This window comes from Hippocampus zosterae, chromosome 4 (assembly GCF_025434085.1).
Source record: "Hippocampus zosterae strain Florida chromosome 4, ASM2543408v3, whole genome shotgun sequence".
NCBI lineage: Eukaryota > Metazoa > Chordata > Actinopteri > Syngnathiformes > Syngnathidae > Hippocampus > Hippocampus zosterae.
The window spans coordinates 11,117,604-11,137,069 of NC_067454.1; the positions used below are offsets into that span (position 1 = coordinate 11,117,604).

The 19,466-nt window shown below is 39.7% G+C and overlaps 3 protein-coding genes across 3 annotated transcripts; 1 reads left to right on the plus strand and 2 right to left on the minus strand.

Annotated features, from left to right (window-relative positions):
* Positions 1-1,033: 1,033 nt before the first annotated feature.
* nip7 (NIP7 nucleolar pre-rRNA processing protein) lies at positions 1,034-3,133 on the minus strand. The gene is made up of 5 exons (XM_052062955.1): positions 2,982-3,133; positions 2,795-2,881; positions 2,465-2,603; positions 1,874-2,014; positions 1,034-1,798 (listed from the first exon to the last, which is right to left on the minus strand). Exons 1-5 carry the CDS (start codon positions 3,035-3,037, stop codon positions 1,679-1,681), a joined length of 543 nt encoding a protein of 180 aa, XP_051918915.1. The 5' UTR covers positions 3,038-3,133; the 3' UTR covers positions 1,034-1,678.
* On the plus strand, positions 3,124-12,531 carry cdc42se2 (CDC42 small effector 2). Its single transcript, XM_052062959.1, has 6 exons — positions 3,124-3,255; positions 5,665-5,900; positions 6,622-6,723; positions 6,829-6,904; positions 8,765-10,104; positions 10,408-12,531. Exons 2-4 carry the CDS (start codon positions 5,847-5,849, stop codon positions 6,901-6,903), a joined length of 231 nt encoding a protein of 76 aa, XP_051918919.1. The 5' UTR covers positions 3,124-3,255; positions 5,665-5,846; the 3' UTR covers position 6,904; positions 8,765-10,104; positions 10,408-12,531.
* Positions 12,532-13,312: 781 nt separating this feature from the next.
* LOC127599867 (interferon regulatory factor 1-like) lies at positions 13,313-19,316 on the minus strand. The gene is made up of 7 exons (XM_052064082.1): positions 18,738-19,316; positions 17,452-17,551; positions 16,057-16,230; positions 15,188-15,328; positions 15,035-15,108; positions 14,617-14,710; positions 13,313-13,605 (listed from the first exon to the last, which is right to left on the minus strand). Exons 1-7 carry the CDS (start codon positions 18,867-18,869, stop codon positions 13,511-13,513), a joined length of 810 nt encoding a protein of 269 aa, XP_051920042.1. The 5' UTR covers positions 18,870-19,316; the 3' UTR covers positions 13,313-13,510.
* Positions 19,317-19,466: the final 150 nt, after the last annotated feature.

The window sequence follows — 19,466 nt, forward strand, 5'->3', positions numbered from 1 at the left end:
CACTCACCCTCACACCTAGGGACAATTTAGAGTGTTCAATCAGCCTGCCACGCATGTTTTTGGAATGTGGGAGGAAACCGGAGCACCCGGAGAAAACCCACGCAGGCCCGGGGAGAACATGCAAACTCCACACAGGGAGGCCGGAGCTGGAATCGAACCCGGTACCTCTGCACTGTGAAGCCGACGTGCTAACCGCAGTGGTAACTAATGCTCTTCTAATAGATGATATATGATACAATGAATCTGTATCCACCATTGCATTCATAGGTCAGGCACATGCAGTTGACCCTTGATCACATTTGAATAAAGTACAGTTCGCAAGCCACATTCCAGTCTCTGAGCAGGCCCCACAGCCTTTATAAAGTCTAAATTAATTTTTAAGTATATGCTGGTTTTATTTTGATGTGCACTTGTTAGCAGTGTAGGCAAACCAGAGCAGCAACTTGTATTCAGTGTTGCCTACCAATAGATATTGTGGCAATTATTAAAATGTGGCACTCGTGTTTGCAACAATCGTATATCCTGCATGAATTCCAATTATATTTCCTGCTACAGTGGTTTGTGCTCAGAATGTCAGTGTGTGTGTATACATATATACACAAGCGCAGACACACACAGCAATAAGTATGTGTGAGCCCGTTTTATAAATGCATCAATTTTCTAATTCGCTTTCTCCTCACGAGAGTCCCAGGGTGCCGGAACCAATCCCAGCTGTCTTCGGGCAGTCGCGGGGTACACTCTTAACTGGTTGTCAGTCAATTACAGCGCATTAGTGACAATTTTGAGTGTTCAACTAAACTGCCATGCCTGTTTTTGGAATGTGGGAGGAAACCGTAGTACCCGGAGAAAACCCACACAGGCACAGTAAGAACATGCAAACTACACACAGGAAGGCTAGAGCCGGAATTTAACCTTGCACTTCTGCAATGAGGTGGACGTGCTGTTAACAGGTCGCCTGCTGTGCCGCCGGCAAGTCCATTCTTTTATATTTAAAAACATTATTGCTTTGTTGCATTTCACCACATGACTCCAATCATTACAAATAGGATTTATGATAAATGTCATGTAACAAATGTGGATGACAGTTGTGTGTGGGGTGAGGGGTCAGTTGTCAAATCAACAGCAGCTGCAGTCCAACTGATAGAACCTTCCATTCATCCATATTCTAATCATCTTCGGGACGCAGGCATACCGGAGAATATCCCAGGTATCTTTGGCAGTAGGCAGGGTACACCCTGAACAGGTTGCCAGCCAATCACAGGGCACACATAGACAATCATTCGTGCTCGCAATAATACCTGGGGACAATTTAAAGTGTTATGTTAACCTGCCATGCATGTTTGTAGAATGTGCGAGGAAACCGGAGTACCTGGGGAAAACCCACGCAGGCACGGGGAGAACATGAAAAATCCACACAGGAAGGCTGGAGTCAGAATCGAATCCAGCACCTCTGCACTGTGAGGCAGACATTCAAACTAGTCTTTGCCATGCTGCCAAGTCCATTATTTCATTTTAAAACAAAGTTTTCTTTGTTGCATTTCACCACATAACTCCAATAATTTCAAATGGGATTTTTTTGTAAATATAATAAATGTGGCTGAAAGGTTGTGTGTGGGGTTAGGGTGCTGGGGGGTGTCATTTGTCAAATCAATAGCGGCTGTAGTCCAAAAATCTCGATTTATGTTAATGCATCTTCATTCCTGATGAATTCGCCCACGTCAGCCTGATGGAACACAACTATGGACATTGGGTCCACTCGCCGACACTCCTGCGTCGTCTTGGCAGCCACTCCAAACCCCTGAAAAAACAATTATGTAATGATTAGCTCAATATGTTCTTAGCATGTTGGAACATGAAGCCTGAGGAGACCTACCAAGGGCACGTCAGCCATGGAGTAGACCACCACGCCCTGGTACTGCATGGTGTTCTCCGTGATCCTCCCCAGACCGGACTTTAGGATGTGATTCCCGTACAGGAAAGATTGCTCGGCACCAGGTTTCACCCACACCTTAAACTTCATGAAGATCGAGTAAATCACAAGTGAAACATTAGGTATAGCTACACACAATCTAATGAGAGACAGTGGAAGTGTTTTGAGTGTTTTCCCATGCATTTAATTCTCAAACAATCCATTTTATTAGGGTGTTATTTCTCGTTAACATGCCGTAGTTTATCAGCAACTGAGCCGTAAATCAATGGAAAAACACTTGAAGGTCATTAGTGCAACAGTGATAGAGCGTGCATGTTATCATGCTTCTTGTGCATGATAACATATTTTACATACCGGTAGTTTAAGGCACTGTCAAAGTAACTAGTTTTGCTTTCTCGCATATTTTTTCTCTCTGTCAGACGGAAATGTTCGTGTCATTTAAAAGCCGTGTTGTTCACACTGCTCTAATTCGTTCATGACACACAATTTCCAAAGGCAGAAACTGCAATATTAAAAAGTCCGAATGAAACAAACCTTTGCATAGGGCGCCAGGAAATCCAGAGCTGTGATGTGGAGCCGAAACTTATTGGTCTTTGTAAATTTGCCAAAACAAGTGCCGACTGACACCAATTTGTCCCGGGAAATGTTTGTGGATAGTTTGAGAATATTCTGGCTGTGGAAACAAAACAATGATTGATCACTGATAATTCCTTGACGGGTTTCCATGTACATCTGAACAAATGTTTCTCAAACTACGGTCTCATTTGGTGATTTTTACAATAATTTGCACTCAAATCGTGTATCATTTTCTACAACACATTATTTTTCATACCCTGCTCTAAATCGTATTAGTGATAAGATTACCTCATGTAATATACGCGATTGTTGTGAAGCCTGAAGCAGTACGTGCCGTCCGGTCTGTCCACGAGGAGCTTTATGTTTTCTCCTATACTGTTAAGAGAGAAAAATATATATTAATCACATGTATAGCCTGGCATGCTAATCCAGGCAGTGATCAACGCGCATCAAAATGTCCTCTCGCTTTACTTACTATTTCGACAGCTTCTCAAAAAATGTTTTCGTCTCTTCCTCCGTAAGCGGCCTCATCTTTTCAGATCAATATAAATATATTTTGAACGCGAATCTTGGAAGAACCGAAACCCCCACGAGTAACGTGCAAAGCGTGGGTCTACACGGAAGTGGTCAAACTTTAAAACGGAAGTCGACGAATTTCTCAACATTTGACTTCCTGGTGTTTTTTGTGCGCTTTCTCTATCTTTGCAGTCGACAGTAACGTATGACACGGACAAACTAGTCACCGTGAGGTAAGACCATTTACCATTCGGTAAAGGTATATATGTAAAGCGATTAATTCACGGCGATGCACGCTCGTACTTGTTTGAAGTACTTGCTGTTTGAAATCGTCAATTTGTGTCCTATCGGAAATGGGGCTGAGTTAGCGCGACAGGCTAGCTGTCAGTGGAGGAAACGGCGAGCGAGCTAACCCTTTTAGCCCCTTCAGGCGCTACCGCGCGTTTTGACCTTTCAAACGTGAATGAATATAACACGCCCCAAATTAAACATTCCTTTGCTTTATCTAAAATATTTAACGTAGTGACATTTGTTATTTACGCTCACCGCTTGAAGCGGGCTTTTATTAGTCACCGTGGTACACAGTTACATAACACCGTGTTCATAAATACAAATTACGGGTTTGTGTGGTAATGTGAGTTTAGAAACCTATCAATTAATCCACCCAGAGCTACATTAACTTCAATTAAACGAAGTGCTCATTGTTCGATTATAAATCAGCTTGTGTATTTGTAAGTCGTTTATCAGCATTAGTGACCCGTGAACGTTTGTCAAATATGTATACTGATTTATATGATGTTGTCCAAAACCATTAACTAAAGGAAATAAAATGCCTCACAAAAAAATTGAGCTGCGTGGGAAGGGGAGACGGTGGATAGGCGTAGGTCCAAATAGGGAAATATCTAGTACCAGCGACCATTTCGCATATGAGGGATCTTTTTCCCCTCAGTCCACAGAAAGTGTAAGATTGATGCCAATCATCAGAGTCGAAACAATTCGACCATTGGTTCTCATTGTTTCTGGGACCCGCATTTCCCTATTGTTACAAAGGAAGTTGTAGAAATCAAGAACATCAAGGAAACATATTATTTAAAAATATCATATGAAAACACAAAAGCACACTATTTTTATACAATTGTTTCACAGGACACTCCAGAGCACATTTACGAAACACAGTGTGCACATGATAACTGCATATTTTAAAACGAATAAAGAAAAGATTAACAGCATTTGTTTTCCCAGGAAACTGCAACACCAATATTAGAGGAAATAAACTTGCCGAGGGCGGCTCGGTAGTCGAGTGGTTAGCACGTTGACTTCACAGTGCAGAGATGCCGGGTTCAATTCCAGCTCCAAGCCTTCCTGTGTGTGGAGTTTGCATGTTCTCCCCGTGCTTGCGTGGGTTTTCCCCGGGCCCTCCCGTTTCCTCCCACATTTCAAAAACATGCATGACAGGCTGGTAGAGCACTCAAAATTGTCCCTAGGTGTGAGTGTGGTTGTTTGTTTCTGCGTTTCGTGCGATTGGCTGGCAACCGATTCAGGGTGTCCCCCGCCTACTGCCCGAAGACAGTTGGGATTGGCTCCAGCACCCCCCGCGACCCGAGTGAGGATCAACCGGTTCGGAAAATGAATGAATGAATGAATGAATGAATGAATGAATGAATGAATAAACTTGCCTATGCTAGGCAAGTGCGACAGCAACAAGAGTTTGCACAGTTTGAATGACTATGCTATAATCACACGAATAGTGACATTTGATACTGCTTTGGCCAGATGCTGTTACAATGAGTTTGGCGTTATAACGATATATCACAAGCCATGATTTTCGCTAGCCAGAAGCTGTGCTGCACTGTTTGTTTTATGGTATAAACTAGTGGCTAAAATGTGAGACAGTTGTACTTGCCGTCCCTGACTGAATGTGTTCCTCGTGGTAACTTTTTTTGATCTATTTTTGTACTCGATGTCTGCCACCTACCCTAAAATGGTGTCAATCCACCAGTTGGCTATTCTCTCCAGACATGGAGAAATGCCCCTTCGGGCATTTCTCAAATTCAATTATTCCCTCCAAACATAGCCTTTCCTTCACATTCCTCCACTTTTCTTTCCTCCCTGTCACATTGCTATAGAAAAACATGGATTCAACTGGCATCACATGGCGTATCCATTTTGGGTCATTTTTTTTCCTCAAATAAATGTCTGTAAAGAGCTATAGAGCACTAGGCCAAATGGCGCTCTCTCTGTCAAATGCTATATGTAATCAGACACTCTCTTTATGATAGCAACCCATCCCTCCCTAAAATGTGAGTGTTATTGACTGTCAATAGTAGGTCGCTGCGCATGCTCATCTGCTACTTACTGTACTGACCTCGTTTCTTTCTCCATGTCATTTATTCCAAATGTTGGTGTATTCTTTCCACATTTTCAGTCATGCTAAGTGTAACTACTAGCTCTAAGTATTTGGAAACCAATATTCCAAGCGCATAAATGTGCATTAAAAGTCCTCATACTGAAAGAGGTTCAGCTGTGACCCCATTGCTAGCCCTATTAGAATTGTAAATAGCATTTTAATTAGCCAGAGTACACCTTTTGTCATTTGAAATTAGAGCTCCTTCTGATACTTATTTTGAAAAACTTGTGGTCAGGAGGAAGTTCCTTGCACTGGGCAGAAGCTTCTCATAGAAAACGTTTGTCCCGGAGTGACCTCCATCAGTTTCCACCGTGCGTCTGTGGCTGTGCTGACATCAGACAGACAGGAAGGCACGCGGCGAGTGGCGGCTCAACCGAAACAGGAAACTGCTACAGCGGCGTTGTCACTGGCCTGGGAATGACTGAATTCTGGGTTTGTTTCAGCTGCTGTATTGCGGAGCAGCCACAGCCTGTAAGTATACTACATTTCAATTTCTGTACGGACAAATGTAGAATTCCTGCATGTTCCTTTGTACGAAATGTGGGGTTTTCTCAAATTTTAAGCGTATGTGTATACTGTATTTAAAGATATTAATTCAAATACTGCAGTGGTTTAACATAAAAAGAATGCCATCTCTGTGAATGCAATGACAACTCTGGATCACCTACTTTAGTGTTCTGTAATTTTGGCGGAGCAGCCAGCACACATCTCATTGCCGCTAATGTTATTATAATAAATTTGTACAAACTTACAAAACATACAATTCTGATATTTATTTGTGGATAAAAGAGAAGTAGTGTGTTTAAAGCGACATTAAGTAATAACAGGTTTAGCTTCAAAATGGTTTTGAATCTACATTGGCTTCTGTTAAGGAGAGTTTAAAACCTTGTTGTTCTTATATCAACTTGATTTAGAAATTATATTGGTGGACCTCTTGGACCTTTTATATAATACATGATATTTTTGTTATCTAACAAATGCTAATTGTCTCCATACTACAAGTGCAGTTTGAGTCCATAACTGCAAGGGGGACCCCGAGAAATGTTGTATATTGCTATTAAAAGAAAAAAGATATATATATATCTCAAGGCGACTGATTCTGTTAGGTGATTTGAATTCCTCCTCTTATAGTTTGTAACGTGAAATGCAAAAAAGAAAATGTTAGTTCCAAAACCAACGTATTGTTTACCAGAAACGTCGGCGGCGGATTGACCGCTCCATGATCGGCGAGCCAACAAACTTCGTTCATACCACGCACGTCGGCTCGGGTGACATGGGCCTGGGATTGCCGTCGGTAGGTTTGGAAAAACTCTTTCTCTTCTCCTCACATAAACCCACCCAAGTCGTGTTAGTGTGCTTTGGTTTCGCTTGCTCAAAGCCGCTTACTGAACACTTGCAGGTGGATCTGGTTCAGGCCCAGATGAAGTCCAAAGGCGGCTACGTACACGGCGGCTCTGAAGGCTCACAATTATGAGGTGAGGCACGTGTGTCTGTTTCTTTGACTTGAGGTGTAAGTGTTTGCCATAGCAGCCCAACATGGTGATTTAAATGTTCCACTGGAGCCTCTAAGGTTAAACACAACCTCCAGTCTGTTTAGAAGTAAGTTATGCTCACAGGAAATGATCGAAATAATAGTTTCCAGAGTTGGGGCTGCACCATGTCATCACAGTTCTGAGCCTTGGGGTTTGAATCTTAACTGTGACCTTCCTTTGTGGAGTTTGCATGTTGTGTGTACATTTGCTTGCTTGGCTTTTCCATGGCTTTCCTCCTAAATTTCAAAGACATGCATCAAGGACTCGAAATTGTTCATTGGTGAGAATGGCTGTGCTATGTGATTGGCTGTTACTGTCATCAAGTCATTTAACTTTACAGCCATTGTTTTTGGGAACATTCTGAACCGGCATACCAGGGCTGAAACGATTACTTGAATAATTTCATTACAGGAAACGTCGACGCAAAGTCTTTGCTTCATTGTAGCACAGACAATGTTTTTGCAGACTCACATACACCGCTCCATGTAGAAATAAAATGGCGCGTCAAATTCAACACAACTTCATTTGTATCGCATTTTAAAACAACCAAGACAGCCGTTAGAAATGCATCAGATTATGGCAAAGACAGTGAAAACAATCTATTCATAACACAAATGCAGCAGAAAGCACAAAACACCCCAAAAATACTGAGCCTCATTATGAGTCAAAAGCCACCGAAAATATGAAAACTTTCTTTTAAGATGAGTTTTTAAAATGGACACCGGCTGCATTTCTAATATTTAATGGAAGGTCATTCCAAAAGGAGGGACCGGCAACGGGAAAGGCTTGATCCCCTCTGAGCCTCCTTTTTTTTGTCCAACATTGGCAAATGTCAGTCTTTGTTGTGTCCACAGTGCTCATTCGAATCCACACCTTAATTTATCACATTAAAACCGCTGGGCAGGAGCGTCATCACGATTTATCTACTCGGTGTTCATCCGTGGCGAACTCGATCACAAAACCAACTGCTTTTCCTGTTGATGAAGGAGCGTCTTCACAGATGTCCTTTCAATTGAAGCAAACCCTGCCGCTTTGCATCTGTTTTGCTCATGTGTCTCTCATTGGCCTTGTGACTATTACTCAGCCACTAATCTCATTGTCATTGATAGTGTCTGTGTGAGAAAATAAACCATGTGAGCTTGTTTGTAAGACTGCAAAGTATTGGGAAAAACATGTGCTCTGCAATATAGGTGGTGAATCATCAATATTATATCGACCTAAAGGAAGGACAATGAAAGAAATTACTTTCAATCGGGAAAAATCAACAGGCTCAAGGTATTCTGAGCTAATTAATTGAATAACTCAGACATTTTCATGTGAACATTTTAAAAGTTATTTCATATTAGTAATACCCCGAGAAACTGTTCTCCTATTTGATGGTGATGCGCATGTGAGGTTTCTCCTGATTGGTAAAAATCAGATAAACGCATACTGTTTCATATGAATTTATCACACGTCTTTGCGGTACACACACATTGCACTGGCCATTGTCGCGATGACAAGTTTTCGTTATTGTGTGCCTCGTATATTTATTCCCTTTTGAATCTACTTAACTCATTCACTCCCAAAGACGTTTTTAAACGTCTTTTCAGACTTGGTCCAGAATTGGCTGGTACTGAATGAGTTAATATTTAAACGAGTCTCTCTTGAGTTTGATTTCAAACACCCCAAAAATAGGCCCCAACTAAAGTCAAACACCCCAAAAGTAGGGGTTTTATGGACTTCACCAGTAATTATAAAAATCATTTTGTTAGTTTTGTCATATGGGAGCATTCTAACGTGTTCTTTTGTTCCCCATCACAGCCCTTCAAGTGTGGCAGAAACTACTACTGTTGTTTATAGGAGGAAGCAGTTCAGTCTTTCACAGACGCCGTACCAAAAGAGAAAAGTACTGCTTTTCCATAATGTTGTATATATTTTTTATTTTTCATTCCTTAATTTTTTTTAATGAAAGCACTGCTATCCATTTGCTGCCATGCTGTTGCACTGTAAAGATTACCAGTTAAAAAATAGAGAGGAGGTAGAGGAGGCTTAATTGAGGATGCTCATCGTCGTCGTCAGACGTATGCTTGTGCGTGTCTGTGAGCGCGGGTGTGTGTGTGTGTGTGTGTGTGTAAAAATGAGGAAAACTCTGTCACTCTCGTCGCCCACATGGATGCCTGTATTTATTATCGCATTTGCAAACGGACCTCACGGTGGCTGGGCCACGCCAGAGACGTGGAACTGTCTGTTTCTTTTTTTACTTTCTATCGCTCTCTCAGAGGTTTGACAAAGGACAGGTGGAGGTAGCAAAGCAAGATGTTGGTTTTTGTTTGTTTCTTTCCGTATTGAGAGACGTCGTATGATCCTCTGAATCGTCTGCAGGGTTAATGATTGCTGTTTTCTACTAAACTTGAATTGAGTCGCGTACACTGGACCATACACCATGTACACTTACGCCTGCTTAGGAATTACGCTTTTTTTTTATCTACTCATAGATTAAAATCATGTAGAATTTTAATAAACTATGAACTTCCTTATCTGTCGTCATGTTCTTATTATTTCGGGTATTTTTAATTTTTTTTTTACGTCTGAGGCTAATGTTGTTTGAATAGATTTTTCTTTTAAATATGTTTATGAGATCCAGGAAATAGTGAAAGCTGAAATGAAGTTGAAAGTGCCCATACCGCACACAATTGAGTTGGTCAGGTGCCATTCAGGTGACATTGTTCTCCTCCTCCTTTTAGACTTAGTTAACATTTAGGTTTTTTTGGGTGGGGGGGGCTTGCCTCCACCAGCGTGTTTTTTTAATTTCCTGTCCTTGTATTTTTTTTATTTTTTTTTGTCAGTCGGATATTATAAAAAGAACATGTGTAGGGGTGGAGCATGGGCCAAAGGTAGAGGTGTGATCTCTTATAGATATATTTTTTCTCTTAATGACAACATTAAAGCACATAAGGTGGGAGAGGGTATCAATGAATTTATACACTTTTAAGTGCTGATTAAGATTATCTGGCATTTATCTGCTCTCTCTGGCGTGCCATGATACCATATTTCCTCAAATAGTGTCCCATGGCCTTAGTGTTTCATGTGAAGTAAGACATTGATTTGATGTTTTTTTTAAGTGTTTATTGCTTTTTCAGACCATGACCCTAATATTGAGTGTCAAGTCAAGTCAACAGTATTTATAGAGCATTTTCAAACAGCATACAAAGTGCTGTACATGGAGCAATTTAACATGCACAATAAACGGTAAGACAAATCGGTAATAATGGCGGTAGAAAGCACCAAACGGTAAAATCAAGAACAAATCTAAGTCATGCTGAGTCGAACGCCAAAGAATACAAGTGAGTTTTGAGGAGGGCTTTGAAGATGGGCAGCGAGGAGGCTTGCCGAATGTTCAGTGGGAGGTCATTCCAGAGAGAGGGACCAGCAACAGAAAAGGCTCCATCCCCTCTGAGCCTCAGTTTAGTTCTTGGCAAAAAAAATTGCGAAGAAACCCTTGCGTTTCTTCATTGTTGAACTATTCAACAGAAAGAAAACGGGCATCAGTTATCGAAAAGTCAAAGCTGGAATTCATCCTCTGTTTCTGACAAAGTTTTGTGGCTAAGACTGTAGCATAGCCAGAATTTATGCACAATTCCTGAGCCTGTATGGTCTCATTGGGTCTTAATTAGTTGTGGCTATTTGCAGTGCTGCTTTTGCATTTATGCTGAGGTTTCTCAGCGCCTGTCAGGCTGGTGCAGCTGTTTTGCATGAACGGAGGAAGCCTAAACAGATGAGAGGCAAAATGTCCCCTAAGACAAACCGAGGAAGCCAATTGCAAACGATTCAATGCTCTGAGAATATCCATAAACCTGTTTATTAGTCTTGAACGACATGCCGGCCAAACACCATGTTGCTCACTAAAACTGGCTTCCATTTTTCCTTGGTTGAAAATGGGGCAAAGTGGAGAAAATTGTGAACACAAAATATTTTGTCTTCTGCTGTTTGTGGCCTGAAACAAACAAATCAATAAAATAAAATCAGGGAGGCGCTCACGACCCAGTTATTGAAGTCCCCTTTGCAACCACAACCATTTGCAAATTTCATCAGAATGAACAGCCCTGGATAAAGTGAACAAAAATAATTGCGCCACGCCCAAATGTGCTCCACGATAGGAAAAGGTTCCCCATTCATAGTTTAAGTGGAAGTCACACCCAGCCATTTCATTAATTAGTGGAGGCCACTGTTTGAGGAAATATGCTAGTTTTTCTCAGTTAGGCTCAAGCTACTAAAAGCAATGCAGCCTCATCACGGACCTATATTCAAATCCGTACTCTTATTTATGTCGTCATCCGATTCCAGCACATTTGCTTTGCATTGATTGTTGTAGCGTGGCTGCGGGTTCGGTTTCATTGGCCCGGCCTTCGTGGACGCACCAACGGTATGAATGTTAACCACCGTCCACATTCTGTACGCCATTGCTAACCGGGATCTTTTGAATGCATGCGCTTTTGTGTATTGGTATCTCCTGTGGTTGAACACGTGTCCATGAGAATGTAATTGTACCATAAAGCCAGCAAAACGTGTCAGTGTCTGTACCATGCAATATAAGAAAATATACCAGCCAGAGTCTTTATACCATTCTTCAAGAGATATGATTGTCCCCTAGTCACCCCAGGTAAAAACGTATTTACCGTGATGGCAAGTATTTCCAATGATGCTTTGCAAGACTTTTTTAAGCGTTTAAACTACCAATTATTTCTGTTCAATATTTTTGCATGTGGAAAGTGATGCATATTTGATTTTCCAAATCCTATGCTAAATTACAATGGACGGAAAAAGTCTACACATTTCTGTTGAAATGCCATTAAAAAAAATTAATGAATGCAACCTAAACCTGTACAACACAAATCGGAAACAAATGAACGCTTTTTGAATTGTAGCATGAAACTAAAGAACAGAGTGCATGCACATCCTTATAACGGGGGATGTGACGGTGTTTACAAATGATAAGAAAAGTCTACTTGAACATATAAATTTTATTTATGGTGAAACAAAGGTACTTTAAACGCCAGCAGGTGTGTGCTGACTCAAATTTAACGTTGGATATGAATATGACTTGTCTAAACACAGCCACATCGCCCGTTGTAAGAGAGCATACACATGTTCCTCTACGTTTTCAGTTGGGTATTTTTTTTTTTTACTTCCCCTGTTACTATATGTTTTAATTGAATTCGACAGGTCATAAGTTAAATTAATGTTGGGGAAAGTTTTGAAATAATTATTTCGGTCTCTTTTTTTTTTTTAACATTACAAATTGGAAATTTGTAATTTTTTCTGTCCACTGTAAAATGCAACTTTTCAACAACAGGATGTGCTAGAGGACAAGTTGAATGTCTCTTCCCCCCCTTTTTTTTCCATGCTATAAATCAACAATAGGAAATGTACTTTGTTTTAGTTACAATATTGTATAAAATCCAGCGTTAGACCAGTGTTTTCCCACATCGGCACTGTATGACATGTTCCTTTCATTAAGAAAAAAAAAGTCCATGCTGTCTTTCATTTGTGCAATGGGAAATAAATGTCTCATGTTGATGTTTTACCAACAGCGTTGTCCATTTTTAAATGCATCAAAAATATTTTTTAAAGGAGCAGATAAGTGGAGTAAATGCTTTTAAAATATGTCCCCCAACTTTGGGATTTGTTTTAATTAAAAAACAAACTTTACTTTGAGTTACAGGATTTAGGGGCATAAAATTGAAAATGTCAATACAATTTAAACATTAAAAAAATACCAATGTAGAGGTTGGGCGACATTGGTTTGTAGCTGTACAATGAAAAATGTTTTCACAATCAGGAAAACTGATATATGTTTATTGTGCAATCAAATTGTGCATGTATCCAATTTCTTTTTTTGTTCATCCTCAACATTTTTCTTAGCCTCATTAGGTGATAAGAAAAAATAAAACTGCATGTTAACCCTAATGTTATCACATTACAGGGTACATGAAAGGGTTTAAAATAAAATCAAATGTAAATACTGTCATTCTAAGAATAATTTAGTTTATCTTCCAAACAATATTTTTCCTTAACATTTTTTTTCATATTTATTTTTGGGGCTAAGGAAAATACAAATATGTTTTTGTATGGTATGAAAAGCATGTTGTTTTCTTATCGCAAAGTAATTTAGTTGTTTGCTCCCAAACAACAATGGCAGAAAATTGTAACTTAATTAAATGAGGCACAAAAATGTCCAATGAAAAGCAAATATCTTCACGTTTTTATTCTATTCATCCAAATAAACAGAAGACCAAAAAAACCCCACTGGCGATACATCCTTTTCACTGGACATATAATTTCTTGATGCCACAATTTTTGACAGTCCAAACAATGCAAAATGAGATCATTCCTCTTTGTTGCTATAGGGAGTCATCGACGTGAGTAGGAAGCACTTAAAACATGAGCTAATGCGTGGCTTGGAACAAGATCTTTTGTCTCGTCTTTTATTTCAGTGGGTTTGCGGGGAAAAAGAACATTTAATCACGTACGCGACGCGCACACGCAGACACATTGTTCCTGATGTTGCTACAGTGTAAGGGTCTGCTGATGTAAGGACCAGTCTGACGCAAGTTCATTGCCGGTCTCTATTTGCAGGGAGAAGAGGCTGTCGTCCACTGGACCTAAGGGAACACAACACAACAGTAACTGGATAGTACTAAACTGTCCAAACAGGCAGGATGAGAATATGATCTAAAATTCTGCCTTTACAAAGATAATAATGCTGAGTTTTGGAATAACTGGTCATAAGTGGCGTTCATTTAACAATATGGTCATGAAAGACAGTTGGTCTAAATCTGAGCCATGTTGTTCCCCTGAACTCCCATTACACTCGTCAATAGCCAATTTTCATCAGAGATGGCTTCATATGTCCCTAAATGTATTTTTAACGTTGATTTCCAAGCAACTTTATTCATGTCATTCGACAACTTTACTCTCTAAATTTTACATATATTCTGACTTTATTGTGAAGACTTTGGGTCATATTTTCGTGCCCAGAACAAGTCTAGTGAGGTCTGACTGTGCCTGCGTGGAGTTTTCTCTCTTTTGGCATTTTTGTGGACAAACACATTTAGAAACGGGCATTTCCGCCGTTGTGGGCGTGATCACAGCGAACTTGCTTCCCTGTCAATGGAAGCGGCTCTTCTCATCGCTTTTAAATGCAGCACGGGAGAGGCGTACGGATGCATGGCTGGAGTCCATTCAGGCGTTCGACGTGCCACAACTTATTTTTCATAATATTCCGACTTCTTTTCATTCATGCCATTTTACAACCTTATTCACGTTTGGCTTTTTTCTTACATATCACATTTTTTCCCAAAATTATGGCTGTTTCATATAAAACCATGGCACACTTCCAACCTAACCTTTTTCTGACCAAAGTATGACACTTTTTCATCGAATATTACTTAAACCTCAAACTCATAACTTCGTCTTACATATTACAACATAATGTTATGAAAAAGGTCAGATATGTAGGGATTTTTAATGACTCTTCACATAATATATCAACTACATCATCGTAATTCCGATTTTATTTTTATCAAAATATGACCACCGAGTATTTTTGAAAAATTCAAAGTTCTCACTGCCTCCACAAGCATGCATACATAACATGTGTAGTGTGTCCCTACAGTGCCAGTGGTCCCAGAGTGGGTAAGCCCTCCATCCTCTTTGAGCACAAGCGGGGTTGCACGACTCAGTCGTGCTGCTGAAGTGACTAACCAGCTGCAGAAAAACACAGAAAGAACAACGTCTAGTTGGCCAATACATAATAAGGACACTCAGCATCCAAAACATTAGGTACGCTCCGACCCGTATCACCCATTCTGCAGTCACGTGCGGTGAAGTTCACAACTGGGGAAACACTATTCCCCTGGAGTCGGAAAGACACATATTCAGATAATCTAACGATGAAATTGCTGATTCTCGCTGATGCTCACGTTGGAACTGTTGATTTAACACAACGCTGTTGTTTGATGTGGTGCAGAATTTCACTGTACCATACTGAACCATTTCAAATATCGCGACCCTCTCATGTCGATAAATAACCTTTTGAAGGTCCGGAGGATTCTCCTGTGATACCCTGGCTCCGTCCTCCTGCTCCATGGCCTCCAATAACATGTCTGCAAATTGACAACAATAAGGCAAGTCGCACATTTCACGGCCGCGGTGCAAAACGTGCAAAACAAATGAACGACTCACCTGTCACAGCAGTGCTGCACGACGCCTCTTGAGTGCTTGAAACGCCGCTGGGAGGATGCCATGGCTGCGGCGACGCATCAACAGGCGCAAGCGGTCTGATGCGCTGCTGCTCTTTGAAATGCTGACTCCGCATCCGGAGTCCTGACCGGAGAGAAGGGGCTGTTTGTGACTCAAAGTTTGTCACATCAGTATAATTTTCATTGACATCCTACTTCAAATATGTTTTCGTGTAACGTTATGACATGGATCTCATTAAAAGTTGTCATTTATGACACCATTTTTACCACTGGAGAAGTAGTGTAAAATATGTTCTCATTTTTCCACCTTGTCTAATATGTTTTTGCATATGACACAATTTTTACCACTGGAGAAATTGTGTGAAATATTTTCTCATTTTTCTACTTTATCTAATGTTTTTGCATATGACACAATTTTTACCATTGGAGAAATAGTGTAAAATATTTTCCCATTTTTCCACCTCATATACATTTTTTTCATCTAAAACGTTTTGGGTGTTTATCATATTTTTTAAAATATATTTTTGCATTCTGGTGGCACGGTGGTCGACTCACAGTGCAGTGGTAGACCACCGTGCCACCCGTTAATTCTTATAATTTTGTCTAATTAAATGTACAGTCGTTGTATTTTTTTTTCGTACCTTTTTGCTTGCCTAATTTTTTTGTTCTTTGTGATATTTTGAGCATTCGTTTCTTTGGCAGTCACACAGGTAGTGATGTCGTGGTAATATTCCTGATCATGATCGTTTTGCTGACTGTACTGTATCATGATCTGAACTGCTATAGCGTTTGCTCATTGAGAGCCAGAGTCGCTCCGTCCAGTACGTGTAACGTATGGTGTGTTGCAGTCACCTCTATTGCGAACACTGGGGCCGGGGAGCATCTTGTAAACTCTGTAGGCGTCGCTGCCTCTCTTGTTGCTGTGCTCACGTAGCTCACGTACATCAGGGAGAGAGTTGAGGGCGCAGCGGAAGTTGGCCTTCCAAGTCTTTGGGTCGGCTTTGTGTTGGTCTGGACGGTATCGGCCTGCAGTTAAACATGTCCTGTTTGGTTCAGGCTCATCTAAAGTTTGTTAACTACGCAGCGGACATTTCAGATATTTGGCTTTCATTAGCTTGCGCAGGTCTTCCTAATGTTTTGTCCAGTAAGAACAGTCAAGTTGACAGTGCAACCTGATCGCCTTCACTTTGAGAGCGAACAAGGCCATTAGTGATGCAGCCAATTGCACATGAGCAAAGCGTGACAGAGGATCCACTTCCTCCGCATGCTGCTGACAACATTAGATGTAAAGTACCCCTTCCCCCTGAAAATATCACAAAGTTGTGATTGTTTGAGAATAAAATCTTAATTTGAAGTGAATGTCAATTTTCCGACAATAAGTATCAATTTTTGGTCTTAAAGCGGATGTCGAAAAGGGTTTTGACGATATGTTCTTGTTAACTAAGGCCTAAACAACCGTGATGTCATTGTGTTTTCAGTCGACAGCAAGGGACAAAATGGCTGCCCCTCGTGATGGATAAAAATGGGTTGATTTTGCTGCCTAGTTCATAGTCCACAAATGCAATAATAATGATAATACCACATTTTGGCTAATGGTCCTGCATTGAGCATATTCACTGGAAACAACATTTTTGACCTGGCTTCCCTATATAGAGGATTCTTTTTTTTTTTTCTTCACTGGCCCTAATCCTCTTCCGTACCCTTTAAATGTTACAACTTTACTCCTGTAAATAATTTTTGCAAGTAATCTTGTAAAATTGTAAATGCAAAATGCACAAGTTAATGGACGCATAAAACATCTACAATAATATATACCGGTACATATATTTGAAGATTACAGACAGAAGAAGACAACCCGCAGTAAACAGTAGTCTTCTGTAAAGGATAAAGAATTTATGCCTGTAAGTACTCTCTGTCTGTCTGCATTTGTTGCTACTTTTATGTTCAAGTATAAGTTCTTTAAAGGTTTATACCAACCGTGATATCAATGCTTGTTTTGTTAGCCTGTCGACTGTTTTCATTACATGTTAGCATTAAGCTAGCAGATTTAATGCAGACAAACGATAGCTCATATTGTTAAAAATGTTGGAAGTATTTAATTATCCAAAAAGTCTTATGTCCATTATGAAGAATTAATTTTCACAGAGACTAAACAAAGATTGGTTAATTGCTGAATGCTTTGAGAACAACGCACTTTATTCTTGAGCTTTTTGATTAGAACTTGGAAGTTGTTTTTTTCTGGCGTACCAGTGTGCTCAGCCCAGCTCCTGAAGAGAGTGGCGTCTCGGTCGATATTCCAGCCGTGACGAGCTGCGTGTTTCCACGGGATTTGGAAAACCTGCTCCGACTGGAGGCACACATGGAGAAGGCGCGTTCATCATGTGCACCGTTGGCAAGCGGTATAACACTGCTACACACACGTATAAATGTTACCTGACACTTTTGGTGGAAGTATATTTATTTCACATTTGTTGTTTTTAAATATTAGCATGTATAATTTCTGTCTTTATTAGACTACAATCACAAAACACAATGGAAAAAAAACATCTTATACTGTACGTTGATACTTATACGTATTTATTTTGGCCTCAACTTGAGAAATTTCAGAAATTTAAAGTTACATTTGTTGTTTGACTTTCCACTCATTAGTTGTTTTTTATCCATAATACGACTTTAGTCTGGTAATATAAATTTATGTGGAATAATGTGGAATTTTCATTTTGTTCATATAAATCTTGAAACATTAGGACTTTTTTCTCATTAATTTGTGACATTTTGCCAAAGTTAAGATTTTATTCTAGTATTTTTGGAATTTTCATCTTGATATATAGTGTCTGACTTTATTCTCATAATATTAATTTTATTCTTATATTATCTTATTCTTATAAAAAATTTACTTTTAAATAATACTATTATTTCGTTGAACTTTATTCATATGATACTGCATATCTTGTAAAATTAGGACATTTTTTGTACTTATTAGAATCTTACTTTATTTTTTAAACATGACTTTATTCCTATTATACTCACTCTTTTGTTGTAGTACTAGTATGTAATTTAAAAATATATATGTAGTAATTTAATTACTTTTTTCGTAAACTATATTGTCATAATATTAAGGCTCTTTTTCATGTAATATATTGCATTTTACCTTTGTAAAATTGTGACCCCCCCCCATAAAACATTGTCAATATTGCGTAATATTTTAATTTTCAAAATGACTGCGCTGAAAAAAAGTCATAAAAAGAGGCTAGAATTCTACACAATATTGAATATTTACAGGTCACTTTATTAGAAGACTTTTGCATCCTCAAATGGGATTCGTTGTGTCAAAACCCCATCCGACATGCAATGTGGCCAGGTCAAAATATTAAACACAGCTCTTAATGTGATGCAGTACAGTTACTGTTCAATTAATACAAATCATTAGTCTCTTTATAAAGGCAGCATTTTGATGATTGTACAGTTGTGTCCCGTGTTTAATCCAGTGAGTGTCCATTATGTGCACGTAATTTATGATGATGACGATCTACCTTGTCGATCCAGCAGACTCCCGGGTACTTCCCAGACTCGATCTGCTCCTCCAGCCACATCCTCAGTCTCAGGCGGCCAGCTGGTTGCATGTTCAGTCCAGGCTTCAGGTGCGTTGAGAAGAAAGTGTGCATGTGTGGAGATGCGTGTAGAATTTGAACTATAGGTTTCACAAAGCCAAAGTCATTTTTGACAGGCTTGCAAAAATAAAGGCTCTGCTTCAATTCTTCTCGAATCAACCAATTGGAGGCCTTCTTTGCTTCGAGGAGACATCCTTGCCACTGATCTGTCTTCTCTTGTTACAAGTAGGGCAGGGCTTCATTGCCTTAAAATAATATCTCCAATTTTTTTAAAAACTTTTTATCAACAATTAGACAAATGACGCTGACATTACTCCATGCACTCTTTTTTTGCATGTTAGATTAAGCAGTGCATTTTAGTGGCAACACACTTTGAACCTATGGGAGCTGGAAACACTTTTTTAAAAAGATTTTAAAATATGAACTCGTCCAACAAGTAAATTCGAATTCATCACAAAATTCGATGAATCGGCTTGCCTTAAATTACAGGAAATGACATCATCCCTTGGGCGTCACACCGTCTTTCGAGACTTTCACAACAGGGCCAAGATTCAAATGATCACATCAAAAGTCAGAGTAGTATCACTAATAATGAACAACAATAATGAACATATTGGTAACTTTCTTTTGTGACATTATAGGAAATTTAAA

Coding starts and splice junctions, on each gene's coding strand:
- LOC127599867 (XM_052064082.1), bottom strand. CDS start 18,869: ATGCACACTTTCTTCTCAACGCACCTGAAGCCTGGACTGAACATGCAA. Junction 14,711..15,034: donor ATCCTCCGGACCTTCAAAAG/GTTATTTATCGA, acceptor GTTTTTCTGCAG/CTGGTTAGTCACTTCAGCAG. Junction 13,606..14,616: donor ACTCTGGGACCACTGGCACT/GTAGGGACACAC, acceptor GTGTTCCCTTAG/GTCCAGTGGACGACAGCCTC.
- nip7 (XM_052062955.1), bottom strand. CDS start 3,037: ATGAGGCCGCTTACGGAGGAAGAGACGAAAACATTTTTTGAGAAGCTG. Junction 2,604..2,794: donor AATCGCGTATATTACATGAG/GTAATCTTATCA, acceptor TTGTTTCCACAG/CCAGAATATTCTCAAACTAT. Junction 1,799..1,873: donor CCATGGCTGACGTGCCCTTG/GTAGGTCTCCTC, acceptor TTGTTTTTTCAG/GGGTTTGGAGTGGCTGCCAA.
- cdc42se2 (XM_052062959.1), top strand. CDS start 5,847: ATGACTGAATTCTGGGTTTGTTTCAGCTGCTGTATTGCGGAGCAGCCA. Junction 5,901..6,621: donor TTGCGGAGCAGCCACAGCCT/GTAAGTATACTA, acceptor ATTGTTTACCAG/AAACGTCGGCGGCGGATTGA. Junction 6,724..6,828: donor TGGGCCTGGGATTGCCGTCG/GTAGGTTTGGAA, acceptor GAACACTTGCAG/GTGGATCTGGTTCAGGCCCA.